Source organism: Manacus candei, unplaced genomic scaffold, assembly GCF_025592945.1.
Source record: "Manacus candei isolate 608988 ecotype Guabito, Panama unplaced genomic scaffold, ASM2559294v1 h1tg000150l, whole genome shotgun sequence".
NCBI lineage: Eukaryota > Metazoa > Chordata > Aves > Passeriformes > Pipridae > Manacus > Manacus candei.
In genome coordinates this window covers 598603-612709 of record NW_026138198.1, presented here as the reverse complement: position 1 = coordinate 612709, position 14107 = coordinate 598603, and the positions used below count along the sequence as shown (strand labels likewise).

At 55.0% G+C, this 14107-nt stretch overlaps 1 protein-coding gene across 5 annotated transcripts in view; it reads left to right on the top strand.

The window, feature by feature from the left end:
* The window catches only part of FRMD6 (FERM domain containing 6), a 41893-nt gene extending 30461 nt beyond the window's left edge, over positions 1-11432 (top strand). For 4 of the 5 annotated variants that reach the window (XM_051772166.1, XM_051772165.1, XM_051772164.1 and 1 more), the window contains 12 exons: positions 279-369; positions 577-719; positions 1314-1390; positions 2869-3055; positions 4164-4319; positions 4949-5014; positions 5103-5171; positions 5852-6026; positions 7095-7430; positions 7530-7655; positions 8350-8441; positions 8549-11432. In XM_051772166.1, the coding sequence (XP_051628126.1) occupies positions 279-369; positions 577-719; positions 1314-1390; positions 2869-3055; positions 4164-4319; positions 4949-5014; positions 5103-5171; positions 5852-6026; positions 7095-7430; positions 7530-7655; positions 8350-8441; positions 8549-8833 (1803 nt within the window). In that variant the 3' untranslated portion in view covers positions 8834-11432. The remainder of the gene's footprint in view (positions 1-278; positions 370-576; positions 720-1313; positions 1391-2868; positions 3056-4163; positions 4320-4948; positions 5015-5102; positions 5172-5851; positions 6027-7094; positions 7431-7529; positions 7656-8349; positions 8442-8548) is intronic. The other variant, XM_051772169.1, reaches the window with a different exon arrangement.
* Positions 11433-14107: the final 2675 nt, after the last annotated feature.

The following is a 14107-nucleotide window of genomic DNA, read 5'->3' as shown; positions in this document are numbered from 1 at the left end:
ACCACCTCCCCAGTGCAGGGCTCCTCCACCACCCACTGCTCTCAAGCTGCCCCATGGTCCCCTGTGCATCCCATCCCTGGCAGAGCTCCAGTCTCTTCAAAGCACCCCAGGCTTTTGCAGACTTCCATAATGACCCCATGGAAAACTGTACCCCACAGCCCAGCCTGTCAACCCCCCCCATCCTTCTCGGGATTCTGGTGAGGGGTTCAGTGGTGCCTGCCTGGCTCAGGTGGGCACAGGTGCAGCCAGGACCACTCATGGGGTGTTTCTTTTTGCAGGTGAAGATTTTGTGCCACGAGTTACTGGTGCAGGTGTGTGACCTCCTGAGGCTGAAGGACTGTCACCTCTTCGGGCTCAGCGTCATCCAGAGTAAGTCAGGGGCTCGTGCCGTGGGTTTGGTGGTCCAGCCTGATGCCATCGTTGCTCAGCAAGAAGTGGTGCCACCAGGTTGGGGGTGCATCCAAATTAACCCTTTTGGTGGCCTCGTTAGGTGATGGGGAGGGTGGGGTCGGGGCAGGGCTTGGCGGGATGCAGGACACACGTGGGGGATGCTGATGCCACCTCTGTCCCACGCAGACAATGAGCACGTGTACATGGACATGGCCCAGAAACTCTACAAGTACTGCCCCAAGGAGTGGAAGAAGGAGGCCAGCAAGGTCAGCGGTGAGGTCTTGCATGGAGAGCTGACGGCAGTAAGGCCACCTCTGTCCCCGTCGCAGGTCACTTCCAGGACCCGGGAATGCAGCCGAGGGGTGTGTGGGGGGGGGGGCACTTAGCCAGTGTGGGAGATGGGGGGGTGGATGTGCAAAATGAATGAAAACAGGGTGGTGGTTGATGGTTGGCACTCCAAGTGCCATTTTTTTCCTTCCTTCCTTCCTTCAGCAGAATTTTTAAGGTCCCTCCTTCCGATTTCTAAAATCAATTTGGTTTTTTTTTTTTCTCTCTCCCCAAAGCACCTTTTCATTATTTCAGTGCCACTATTTCAAGGCTCCAGCACTGGCACTGAGATGGGGACCAGTGGATAATGGACTGGGAGAGGGATAGCAGCAGTGGTGGGGGGATGCAGACCCCCTGGGGGTCTGAAACCCAGCCACCTGCTTCTTTAAACCCAAATCCCCTTCGAGTTCCAGCAGACTGGGGGGGAAAAATGGGTGTCAGAATCTTAACTGAGGAAAAAAATGCCACTGGACTGAACCCACCCATGTGGGGCAGGGGTTGGCCATGAAGGACATGACCCCCAGAGAGCTGAGGTGAGGGACTGGGGCACAATGCTGGGGTTTCCACAGGAACCCTGAAAATCTCCTCCATTCCAGGGGATCGACCAGTTTGGCCCCCCGATGATCATCCACTTCCGAGTGCAGTACTATGTGGAGAACGGGAGGCTGATCAGGTAGGGTGCACTCCCCTGTCCCTGCTCACCCAGGCACCTGCTGGGGTGGGTGTGCAGCCTCGGGATGCTGCGGAATCCTGCTGGCATCCCAAAAGCTGAAGCTGTTTGTGGGTGGGTGCTGAGTGGCTTCTCCTGCCACACAGGGGCAGGTGGGGACATGGGGACACTGCTCCCAGCCAGCCATGCAAAGCCTTTCAGGGGACCTGGGGACATCACTTTTAGGGATTTATTGGAGTTTAACCCTGATTTTAACTCACCTTTGTGCCTGTGGCCGGGTGGGAGCTTCAGGTCCTGTTTCGGGGGCAAAGTGATTTTCAGGGTTTTGGGGACACAGTGGCATCTGCATCCCCGTGGGGATACTTTTGGGAGGGATATTCCAGCTGGCTGCAGTGCAGATTTACACTGCTGAATGGGAAAAGTGAGCAAACGACTCAGGAGTCAGCCCTGCTCAATTCCTAAGAGATTCCCAGTGGGAAGAAGGTGCTGGAGTGGTCTCCCACCCTGTGGTCTCAGCTGTGGGGTACCCTGCTGTACCCCCTAACTCTGCTGTACCTCCTACCCTGCTGTACCCCCTAATCCTGCTGCATCCCCTAACTCCGCTGTACCCCCTAATCCTGCTGTATCCCCAACCCTGCTGTACCTCTTAATCCTGCTGTACCCCCAACCCTGCAGCACCACCTAATCCTCCTCTATCTCCTAGCCCTGCTGTACCCCCTAACCCTGCTGTACCCCATACTCCTGCTGTGCCCCCTAATCCAACTGTACCTCCTAGCCCTGCTGTACCCTCTAACCCTGCTGTACTCCCTAATCCTGTTGTACCCCCTAATCCAGATGCACCTCCTAACCCTCCTGTACCCTCTAACCCTGCAGCACCTCCTAACCCTGCTGTATGTCCTAATCCTGCTACACCTCCTAACCCTGCTGTAACCCCTAGCCCTACTGTACCCCCTAACCCTGCTATACTCCCTAATCCTGCTGTACCTCCTAACCCTGCTGTATCCCCCAACCCTGCAGCACCTCCTAATCCTACAGTACCCCCTAACCCTGCTATACCCCCTAACTCTCCTGTACCTGCTAAGCCTGCAGCACCTCTTAACCCTGCTGTACCCCCTAACCCTGCTACACCTCCTAATCCTGCAGTACCCCCTAACCCTGCTATACCCCCTAACCCTCCTGTACCCTCTAACCCTGCAGCACCTCCTAATCCTGCAGTACCCCCTAACCCTGCTATACCCCCTAACTCTGCTGTACCCTCTAAGCCTGCAGCACCTCTTAACCCTGCTGTACCTCCTACCCCTGCTACATCCCCTGATCCTGCTGTACCCCCTAACCCAGAGGAGACAACTCCGAGAGATTGAAACCCGCAGGTGCCCAAAGGTGACATTTTTGGGGGAGCAGGCACAGCCCACGCGACAATGACGAAACTGGCCCCTCTCCCCTCTGCTCCTCCCTCCTCCCTCTCTCCCCTGCTCCCGCAGTGACCGGACTGCACGTTACTACTACTACTGGCACCTGAGGAAGCAGGTGCTGCATTCCCAGTGTGTCCTGCGGGAAGAGGCCTATTTCCTCCTCACCGCCTTCGCCCTCCAAGCCGACCTGGGAGACTTCAAGCGCAACAAGCACTACGGGAAGTACTTCGAGCCCGAAGCCTATTTCCCTGCCTGGGTGAGTGTTTCCCTGCTCTGAGCTTGAGGGAGCCCCCGGGAAGCGGCTCAGAGGGTTCCCAGGCGGCCGCCGTTCCGGCTGCATCCCTGTCTCTGGCTTAATCCTGGTTATTAATAACCTGGGACAACTGCGGGGCTGGAAATAGCTGTGGGAAGGGAGGGTTGGGGTTGGTGTGGGGCTGGAGCAGCTCCTGCGCTGGGGGGGATTTCCCTGTGTGCTGCTGGGGTGCTCACAGGGCATTCCCCATGTGGCAGGGATTCCCTGTGTGCCGTGTGCCAGCACGGCATCACCCCACCACCATCAGGTGTAGCCCCTCCGGCTTTGCAGTCCTTTGGGAACTGGTTTCACAGAACCATAGAATCCCAGAATGGTTTGGGTTGGAAAGGACCTTCAAGACCATCTCATTTCACCCCCTGCCATAGGCAGGGACACCTTCCACTACCCCAGGTTGCTCCAAGCCCCGTCCAACCTGACCTGGAGCACTTTCAGGGATCCAGAGGCAGCCACAGCTTCTCTGGGCAACCTGTGCCAGGGCCTCACCTCCTTCACAGCCAGTAATTCCTTCCCAATATCCCATCTAACCCTACCCTCTGGCAGTGGGAAGCCATTCCTTCTTGTCCCGTCCCTCCAGGCCCTTGTCCCAAGTCCCTCTCCAGCTCTGTTGGAGCCCCTTTAGGTGCTCAAAAGCCTCTCTGGAGCCTTCTCTTCTCCTTTCCAACCTCCTTCTTGTTTTTTTTTTCCAAAATTTGCTGGCTTCTCTTTTTCTCACACATGTCACTGAGGAGTGATGGCCCTGGGTCCGTGTCCCCATTCCCACAGGGAGTCTGAGCATGGCTCTCCTGGCCCAGCACAGGTGTCACCAGTGGTGTGAGCTCCATGGGCTGGGCACAGGGAGCACACATGCACTTCCCAGTGGGAAATCCTGCTGGTGAGAAGCTGCTGGCCACTGTATCTATTTTATTTTTTTCCTGCAGGTCTCTATAACAAATCGTGCTGCTCCCCTTTCCCCTTTTCCCTTGGAATCACCACTGCCCAGGAGCGCTGGGGCAGAATCAGGCCCTGAGCGAGCAGGGAGCAGCTGGACAAACTTCTCCTCTCCTCCAAACAGGTGGTTGCAAAGAGGGGCAAGGACTACATCCTGAAGCACGTGCCCAACATGCACAAAGACCAGTTTGCCCTGACAGCCTCTGAAGCCCATCTCAAGTACATCAAGGAGGCCGTCCGGCTCGACGACGTGCCTGTGCACTACTACAGGTTGTACAAGGTGAGCCCCATCCAGGAGGTTTTGAGGTTTCTGGGATCTTATTTTTGGCAGTCCCCTCTCCAGGAAATATGTCACAGAATCACAGGATACACTGAGTTGGAAGGGACCCACAAGGATCACTGAGTGCAGCCCTTAGTCCTGCACAGGACCATCCCCAAGAGTCATATGCTGGGTCTTTCTCCTGGGAACAAGAAGTTTGTTTGCTGGGAGATGGTGCTTCACAGGCCTTTTTGTAGCATCCTGAAGTTAAAAAGGAGAAGCTTTTGGGAGAGCACAGGATGCTGTGATAGAATCCTGGACTGGTTTAGGTTGGAAAGGACTTGAGAGGTCATCTTGTTCCACCCCCTGAAAGGAGCAGGGACACCTTCCACTAGCCCAGGTTGCTCCAAGCCCTGTCCAACCTGGCCTTGGACACTTCCAGGGATCCAGGGGCAGCCACAGCTTCTCTGGGCAACCTGTGCCAGGGCCTCCCCACCCTCACAGTATGATTATATTATTAATTTGGCACATTAATCATAAAACGGTGACTGGGGTGACTAATGGAGGATCTCTGGGCTGAGCTGGGGCTGATTTCTCCACTTCATGCTGCAAATTGGGTATTTAAAACCATGTAATTTTTTCCTCCTTAGGACAAAAGGGAAGTGGAGGCCTCCCTGACGCTGGGGCTGACAACACGGGGCATCCAGATCTTCCAGGTAGGTGGCTGAGGGAGGGTGATGGCTCAGGTTGGCTCCCTGCCCCTGCCAGCATCCTCAGCCAGGGCTCCCTCTCCTCTTTTTGCAGAATTTGGATGAAGAAAAGCAGCTGCTCTACGACTTCCCGTGGACAAACGTGGGGAAACTGGTTTTTGTGGTGAGTGCCACCATTTCCACCTGGAGCAGAGCTTCCAGCTCTGGGGTCCTCAGCACAGGAAGGATGTGAGCCTGTTGGAGCAGGTCCAGGGGAGGTCAGAGAGATGCTCCAAGGGATGGAGCACCTCTGCTCTGGAGACAGGCTAGGAGAGCTGGGGGTGTTCACCTGGACAAGAGAAGGCTCCAGGGAGACCTGAGAACCTCTTCCAGGGCCTAAAGGGGCTCCAGGAGAGCTGGGGAGGGACTTGGGACAAGGGATGGAGGGACAGGATGATGGGGAATGGCTTCCCGCTGCCAGAGGGCAGGGATAGATGGAATACTGGGAAGAAATTCTTGGCTGTGAGGGTGGTGAGGCCCTGGCACAGGTTGTCCAGAGAAGCTGTGGCTGCCCCTGGATCCTTGGAAGTGTTCCAGGTTGGATTGGACGGGTCTTGGAGCAACCTGGGGTAGTGGAGGTGAAATGAGATGATCTTAAAGGTCCTTTCCAGCCCCAACTACTCTGTGATTCCATGATCCCCAGGCAGAGCATCTCCTGGGCTCTGATTTGGGCGTGGGGCACAGTTGCCCAGACCTCAAGCGGGTGATTGCAACCCGTAGGTTAACCATGGGCTACAGCAGGACAGGGGGGAGAAATGGAGTGTTTTCCCTCTTCAGGGCTGATCTCTCCCTTCTCCCACACAGGGCAAGAAGTTTGAGATCCTGCCTGACGGGCTGCCCTCTGCCAGGAAGCTCATTTACTACACGGGGTGCCCGCTGCGCTCCCGGCACCTGCTGCAGCTGCTGAGCAGCAGCCACCGGCTCTACATGAACCTGCAGCCCGTCCTGCGCCAGGTCCGGCGCCTGGAGGAGAACGAGGGTAGGTCCCCTGGTGACAGGCTCCCAAATCCCACAGTGACAGGCTCCCAAATCCCACCGGTGACAGGCTCCCAAATCCCACAGTGACAGGCTCCCACCTGGCATTTCTGCCCCTAGGAGTGCCTGGTGTGCCAGCCCCATGGCTGGGAGTGTGTCAGGGGATGACTGTCCCCACGTCCCCCCAGGCTGTGCATCCTATGCCCCATCCCTGCCCAACAGGATAATCTCCTGGCAGGGCTGGGTGTCCACGTTCCCATTAGATACTGAGGGATACAAGTTCTTCTTCCTCCTCTTTCCTCTCCTCATCTTCCTCTTTCTCTTCCTCATCTTCCTTTTCCCCTCCTCCTCCTTTTCTTATTTGTTCTCCTTGTCCTACTCTTCTTTCTTCTCCTCTTCATCCTCCACATCTTCTTCCTTCTCATCTCATTCCTCGTCCTCATCTTCATCCTCCTTTTGTTTTTCTCCTCCTCCTCTTCTACCTCTACTTTCTTTTTCTCTTCCTCCTCCTCTTCTTCCTCTTCCTCCTCCTCTTCCTCTTCCTGCTTCTCTTCTTGCTCTTTCTTCTCTTTTCCCTTCTCATCTTCCTTTGTCTTCCTCATCTCCCTCTTTCCCCTCCTCTTCTTCCTCTTTTTTCTTCTCATCTTATTCTTCCTCCTCATCCTCCTCATCTACTTTCTTCTCCACCTACTCCTCAGCTTCTTCTTCCTCCTTGTCCTCCTCATCTTCTTCTTTCTCCTCATCTTCATCTTCCTTCTCTCTTTTTTTCTTCCTCTTCCTGCATCTCCTAATTTTCTTTCTCCTTCTCCTCCTCTTCCTCAACTCTTATTCCTCCTCCTCCCCCCCCTTTGAGGGGCAGCCCAGCACAGAGCACAGCAACTTTGAGGCCCCCCATCCCACCATCCCTAAATGCCACCAGGGCAGGGCTGGCTCCAGGTGTGTCCCCACGCCGGGCTCGGATGGCAGTTCCCCCGGGTGCCCCTGTGTGCCGGGGTGGTCCACGCCCTTCCAGGGAATCCAGGGAGCCCGGGGGGGTCGGGATGCAGGCTGCTGACGTTGTTCTACCCTGCAGAGAAGAAGCAGTACCGGGAATCCTACATCAGCGACACCCTGGACCTGGACATGGAGCAGCTGGAGAAGCGCTCGCGCGCCAGCGGCAGCAGCGCCGGCAGCATCCGGCACAAGCGGCTCTCCCGGCATTCCACCGCCAGCCACAGCAGCTCCCACACCTCCGGCATCGAGGCCGACCCCAAGCCCAGGGAGATGGGGCCCGACGACGGCTTCTCCGGCGCCGGCGCCCACCGCAAGCTGAAGACCTGCAGCTCCATGACCAGCCACGGCAGCTCCCACACCTCCGGCGTGGAGAGCGGCGGGAAGGACCGGCTGGAGGAGGACTCCCAGGATGATGGTGAGACACCGGTTTGGGCTTTCCAGCGTGAGTCCCGGCGGGTGGTCGGGGTGTGAGGAGTCACGTCAGCGGCTCGTCCCACCTTCTTGTCTCCGGCAGAAATCGAGATGCTGGTGGATGACCCCCGGGAGCTGGAGCAGGCTGGAGACATGGAGGTGAGCCCCGACATGTGCGTCTACATCACGGAGGACATGCTGCTGTCCCGCAAGTTCAACGGGCACTCGGGTAAGGCGGTGGCCGCTTTCACTTCCAATTCCCCAGCCCAAGTCATACCTTTGGGGCTTGGAATGAGAGGGTGTTTAAGGTACCTTCCAACCCAGGTCATTCTGTGATTCTTTGGTGTTCAGCAGAGCGGAATTAGCCCAAAGTGTCCATTTGGGACACCGGTAAAAGCCTTTTGCCCAAGTGGGTTGAAGGAGAGATGGGGTAAAAAAAAGAGGAGACTGCCTCAAGTTGTGCCAGGGGGTGTTTAGGCTGATATTAGGGAAAATTTCTACGTGGAAAGCGTGGTCCATCCCCAGCACAGCTACCCAGGGAAGTGGTAAAGTTCCTATCCCTGCGGGGATTTAAAAGGATGTGGCACTTGGGGACATGGGTTAGTGGTGGCCTTGGCAGTGCTGGAGGAATGGTTGGACTCAATGATCTTCTCTGGAGCTGTGCCTGCACCCAGGGAGTCACCCACATTTCCAGCTCCATGCTGGGAGGTTTCTGAGGTACCAGGCTCACTGGGGATGGCTTTGGATGCAGTTCTGGGGGATAATTTGGGATGCTTTGTAGCTAGTGGCACCCTGTTGAGCAGAGGCTGCCTTGTGCCCCAAAGCAGGGACAAGCCCCAGGGGCAGCAGGGTTGGATCCCAAGAGAGCTGAGACACCTCAAAATTAACCTTCACACCCTCCTCTTCCTCCCTTCTCCACGCAGGGCTTATCGTGAAGGAGATCAGCTCCTCCACCTCCAGCTCCTCGGAGACGGTGGTGAAGCTGCGGGGGCAGAGCACCGACTCCCTGCCCCAGGTGCGTGGCCCTCGGGGGGTGGTTCGGGGTGGCTCGGTGGGGCTGCCATTTTTCAGGATTCCCTTGGCTTCCCGGAGGGTCCTGAAGCCCCTCTGCTTTTTCCCCAGACGTCGTGCAGGAAGTCGAAGACGTCGACGGACCGGCACAGCCTGAGCCTGGACGACATTCGGCTCTACCAGAAGGACTTCCTCCAGCTGGCCAACCTGTGCCAGGACACGGCGCAGAGCTACACCTTCGGCTGCGCCCACGGGCTGGACGAGGACGGGCTCTACTGCAACGGCTGCCTGGCCCAGCAGTGCATCAACATCCAGGAGACCTTCCCCGTCAAAAGAACCAGCAAATACTTCTCCTTGGACCTCACCCACGACGAAGTCCCCGAGTTCGTGGTCTGAGCGCCTCGGAGGGAGGGGGCAGGACCGGCTGCCCGCCCTCGGGGGTGGGGGAGGATGGGGCTCCCTGCCCTGCATGGAGGGGGGGTGTCCACAGCCCCTTCCCCCCACCCCGCCCCGCTCCCTGTTCCCGTGGGAACCGCGGCACCGGGAGGATTGTCCCGATGGGGATCCCCGGGCGCGGCGAATCGACTCCGGATGAGTCTGTGCCAAACACAAGCTGTCTTATTTCGACTGGGAGAAGCACAGCTCGCCTGACCAGCAGAAGCCCACCCGTGTTTTCTCCTTGTGGCCTCTTCCCCTCCTTGCCCCCCCCCATCCGGCGGCGGCTCCGCGTTGGCAGCTGGAGAGAAAGTGCCAGACTGTTGAGTTCAAGTCAAGCCAAAGAAATGTAAATAACCCTAAAGGCCAGTATGGGAAGGGAGAATTAAGCAATAATGATGTTCCGTGGAGGAAGGCACGGCTGGGGCAGAGCATCATCCCGGTTCTTCCAAAAACACGTGCAGGGGGTCAGGCCAGAGCGGTTCCCAGCGAGGTGGATGGTGGCTGGGAGTTGGCAGAGCCATTTGCAACTTGTTTTAATCTTTTTCTTTAAAAAAAATTTTTTTTTTTGAGAGCAAAACCCCAAAACCAAAAAAAAAAAAACAAAACAAAAAAAAAAACACCTCAAAAAAAGAAAAAAAAGAAAGCAAAGAAGGATGGAAAAGATGGAAAAGAACAGGTCCCATGTAAGGATATTGCAATAATGCATCTGAAAGGTTGAATATCTAGAGAATACATATATAAATATATCGAGGTATGTATGTTTATATATGTCTGGATCTTATAGACCCATTTGCATTTTACTCCTGCTCTAAAATCCCTTTTATACAAAGGATCTGCCTCTCTTCTTTCATGAACTGTATAAATAATCATATTTTTTTTCTAAGCACTAAGGTGAGAAAATAGACTTTCCTCTCGAGGAGAATATGTATGCAACTGCCTTGTATGTGTGGCTCTTCCCGGTGCAGTCTCTGTTGTATTTTCCCAAGGCTTTTCACGTGTCTTTAAGTCTCTTACAGTTGGAATAATTCTGCCAGAGGATGCTGGTGATGTGCTAGAAAAATCCAAGGGCGGTTTCTGAGAGTGTCCTAGGGAAGCCAGACAGCCCAGGTGGAATATTTGCCATCGGTACCGGAGGGTGAAGCATTACAGAGCTAATATTCACAGCACAATGCCTTTTTAGTAGATATTTTTAATTAGAGTTTAGCCATTGACAGCCAAAGTTCTGCCATATTTTGATACACCACCGTTTTTTAACTGGAAGCTTTTCTTAAAAAAAAAAAAGAAAAATTATAATTATTTTATAAATAAGCACAATCTTATTTTTGTAAGAAATGTTGGGGGAGGGAGCCAAGAAAGGGGAGCTGGTACCAAAAGAAAGGGAGCGTAGCTAGAGGCACAGTGCCAAAAAACCTCGGTGTTATTGGGATTTTTGGGATGTGGGAGCAGGTGTGGGAGAGCTTCAGGTGCTGCCGTGGGACTGTGGCACTGGCAGTGTGTCCCCACCTCAGGATTTTGCATGGCACAAAGGATTTTATGGGAAAATAACGTTGATATCCAAGTGCTGGCGGGGCAAGCAGGAGGATGGTGGTCCCTAAAGCATCCTTATCTCCCTCAATCCACACAGGGCAGCTGGTGGATGCTGCCTGGGGGCTCAGGGCTGTGTGCCCTGCTCTGGTTTTGGGGGGGACACCCCAAAAGCTTCTCCTGTGAGTGCCACATCCGAGGCTGGGATCCTGTTTGCCTCTCCAGATCCCCATCCATGGCTGGATTTGTGGTGTGTGCACCAGCAATGTGGGTTTCCATGTTGGTACAGGCAGGAAAATTCCCCAAATTCACCCCCAGCCTCTTTTTTTCCCCCTCTGCTGGGGAGTCATGCTGGCACCCCCTCCATCCACGGGATCCTCACCCACTGCCCTGCCGAAACACGGAGCTGGAGGGGAAAAAAAAGGGATAAATTGTGGAAAGAAATGCTCAAAATTGGGCAGGGGGGGCAGCTAAACCAGGGCCTCTCCATTCCTCCCCCTCATCCCGTTATCCTGAAGCTGGACTGGAGTGTTGGAGTGATGGGGTTGGGATGATGTGTTGGGCTGTGATGGAGCTCACCCCTGGACAAGCAGGAGCAGTGCCAGGGTGCAGGGGGGACACAGAGGTGCCATTGGAGCAGGGGGGACACAGAGGTGCCATTTATTCCCGTTTATTCCGCAGGTGGCCGGGGCGGCTCCGGCAGGGACCGGGGGTGGCCGTGCCCGCCCTGCCCCTCGGGCCGTTCCCCCCGCAATAACGAGCTGTCTGTCTGCACAAAATAGTCCTTTCTGTGAAAGGATCTTCCCGTCGGGGGCGATGGGAGAGCCAGTGACTGTGTTGCAAAAGGAACAAAGACATAAAAGAAAAAAAAAAAAAAAAGAAAAGGAAAAAGAAAAAAAAAAACTCAAGGAAAACTGTACGAACTTCTCCCCCCACACACACACCCGGAGCGAAATTCTTTTGTACCAATGAAGTTTGTTGTGTGCCTTTCGCGGTACGGCTGGACGTGACAATAAAGTGACAGTTGTTTGCATCGCTTTGACTCGTGGAGATCTGAAATGCTCCCAGGCTTAAGGGAGGGGTCTGAATTTAAGGACACGCTGCGTTTATTGTGCTCTCTGCTCCGGCGATCCCGGCTCCGGAGAGCTGGTTAAGGCAACTCCTGCCTCGGGCAGGGGAATGGATGGGCTGAGCCTTTCAGTTCTGATTTTTGGGGTGATTTTTATGGAAGTGGCAGCCAGGTCCAGCGCTCTGGAGCTGGGTGGAGGTGCTGGGGGAGCTGCAGGAGCTCCTGAAATGAGTGGGGTTAGGGGGTATCCACAGTAAGGGATGTAGATCCTGTGCTCCTTGCAGCTGTGCTTCCCGAGGGGATGTTCAGAGGGGTCCTCAACTCGCAGAAGTCCTGGGATAAAGGGATGAGCCCCTTGTTGTGGAGCTGGTTGGGAAAAGCCTGTCCCCAGGGCCCCCAATCCTGCTCCCCACCTCGGGTAACAGACAGGAGTGACCAGTGTGATGAGTGAGTCCATCCTCTGCCGGCCACGCTCCACCCCTTTAATCCCACTTTCTCCCTCCCCCTCTTCTTGGAGCGAGCTCTCCTTAGGGACAATAGGATGAGTGTTTGGGAGCAGCAGCCAGGTGAGTTTTCCCAAGGGAGGATCCTAAATTGATGTTTTTGTGTGAACCACCTGGTGTGTGATAGAGGGTTTGTGCTGCTTTTCTCCTCCACGACACCCAGGAGCACCATCCCATCTCCCACTAGTGCTAATTAAACTCCACAGAACATAATTAGCCAGCCCTTTTCCTTGTGATTTTGCCAGTTTTTGCTGATCCTGGCATCTCCTTCCTCCAGCCAAGGAAAACTGTTATGGATGGTACAAACACCCACAGCCTTTCCATGTCCCCATTCCCAGCTGTCGGAGCATCTCTGGATCCTCAGTGTATTTATCCTCTCACAGGGAGAGAGTGTGGAGTGACAGGACAAGGGGGAATGGCTTCCCACTGCCAGAGGGCAGGGTTAGATGGGATATTGGGAAGAAATTCTTCCCTGTGAGGGTGGTGAGGCCCTGGCACAGGTTGCCCAGAGAAGCTGTGGCTGCTCCATCCCTGGAAGTGTCCAAGGCCAGGTTGGAAGGGGCTTGGAGCAACCTGGGCTAGTGGAAGGTGCATGGCAGGGACTGAGTGGGATGAGATGATCTTTAAGGCCCGAACCATTCTGGGATTCTATGATTCCATGAAGATGATGAAGAGCCTGTTCTCCCATAGGGAAGCAGCACCAGTAAAGCTTCTGGAGTGGTTTCTGCCAGTACAAGCCACTGTCCTGGGATGCAACCATGCCCTACTTTAAGGCTGGGGGTCCAGGAGCATGGAGCATCCTTGGATTCTGCCTGCCTTTGCTGTCCATGCCTCCAAACACTCTGGGAGAGAGATGAGGATGGAGACATGGGGCTGTGCCCCTCCAGCAAGGGGTATCCCCACTGCTCCCCTCCCCTGGCACTCTCAGCACCCACAGCACCAGGAGCATCCTGTGCCTTTTCTATGGGCTCCAAAAATAATTGCATGTTACCAGAGAATTCCCTTTGTCCTCCAAAAATACCCCTTGGCCCCCGCGAGGCGGGCACTGACCGTGGCCGGTCCCGGTGCCTAATTGCTGATTTCTGCTGAGACCCGACATTTTCGGGGCAGGAGGGAGGAGCACGAGAGAATCAGCAACTTCTGGGAGGGGGACTGCATTGTCTGCTGCTAAGTATAGCCTCCAGATTTCAGCCCTGGCCTAAAAAAAACCCCTAAATTTTCCTAAAACCAGATGTGGAAGGGTTTTTTGGACCAGCCAGCCCTGTCTCCCCAGGGGTGAGGAGGGGAGGTGGCTCTTCCCTCCCCATGGGCTGTGTTTAATAAAGGCTAAATAGGAATGAATTTAATGAATCCCCCTCCCTTTGATGACTCGGCCTCCATTTCTCCTTCATCTTGCCACGGGAGAGGTCTCCAGGGGAGGGAAAGGTCCTCCAGTTCCCATCCCGGCGTGTCCCCAGGCACCCACGCTGGCCTTTTCCCTGGGATGCTCCCGGCTGCTGGCAGCCCTCCTGCTGCTCTGAGTTACCATTTCACAGATTTAAGCTCTGACAAAAAGGCTGCACTTGGGCCACCTCACCTCCAGTTTCTCCAGACTTTGCACCTCCTGTCACCATTTGGTGGCAGCCGGAGAAGCCCAAGGCTTGGGATTTGTAGGGCGACAACACAGGGAAATGGCACCTTTATGGAGCCAACTGCAAAATGCACGATAGAAAAAGGGAAATGTTGCAGTTGTATCCTTAATTTATCAATTAATTTTGCAACCAGATCCAAGTAAGAGCCGCTTTTTCCTGCTGTTAAGCAGCGATGGCTGTGCCGGGGTGGGTGCCTGGCACAGCATCCTCCTTTTATCAGCCCTTCCAAAACAGGCTGGACATACCCATCAACACCACCCCAATCAGGCACCAATGACTAATTGGTGATAATTACAAAAACAATCCCCCGTGTGCTGGTGTGTTTTTCAGGGCGTTTTTGGCACCCTGAAATTATCACTGGTTGCAGCAGTTTTAATTAACGCGGCGTTGGGGTCAACGTGTAGGGGTAGGAGTATCGTGCCACTGCCAGCTCCATGCTGGGTGCCAGGGGGTGCCAGGGAGTGCCAGTGGGGTGCCAGGGCTCCAGGGACAGCTGTGGGCAGGG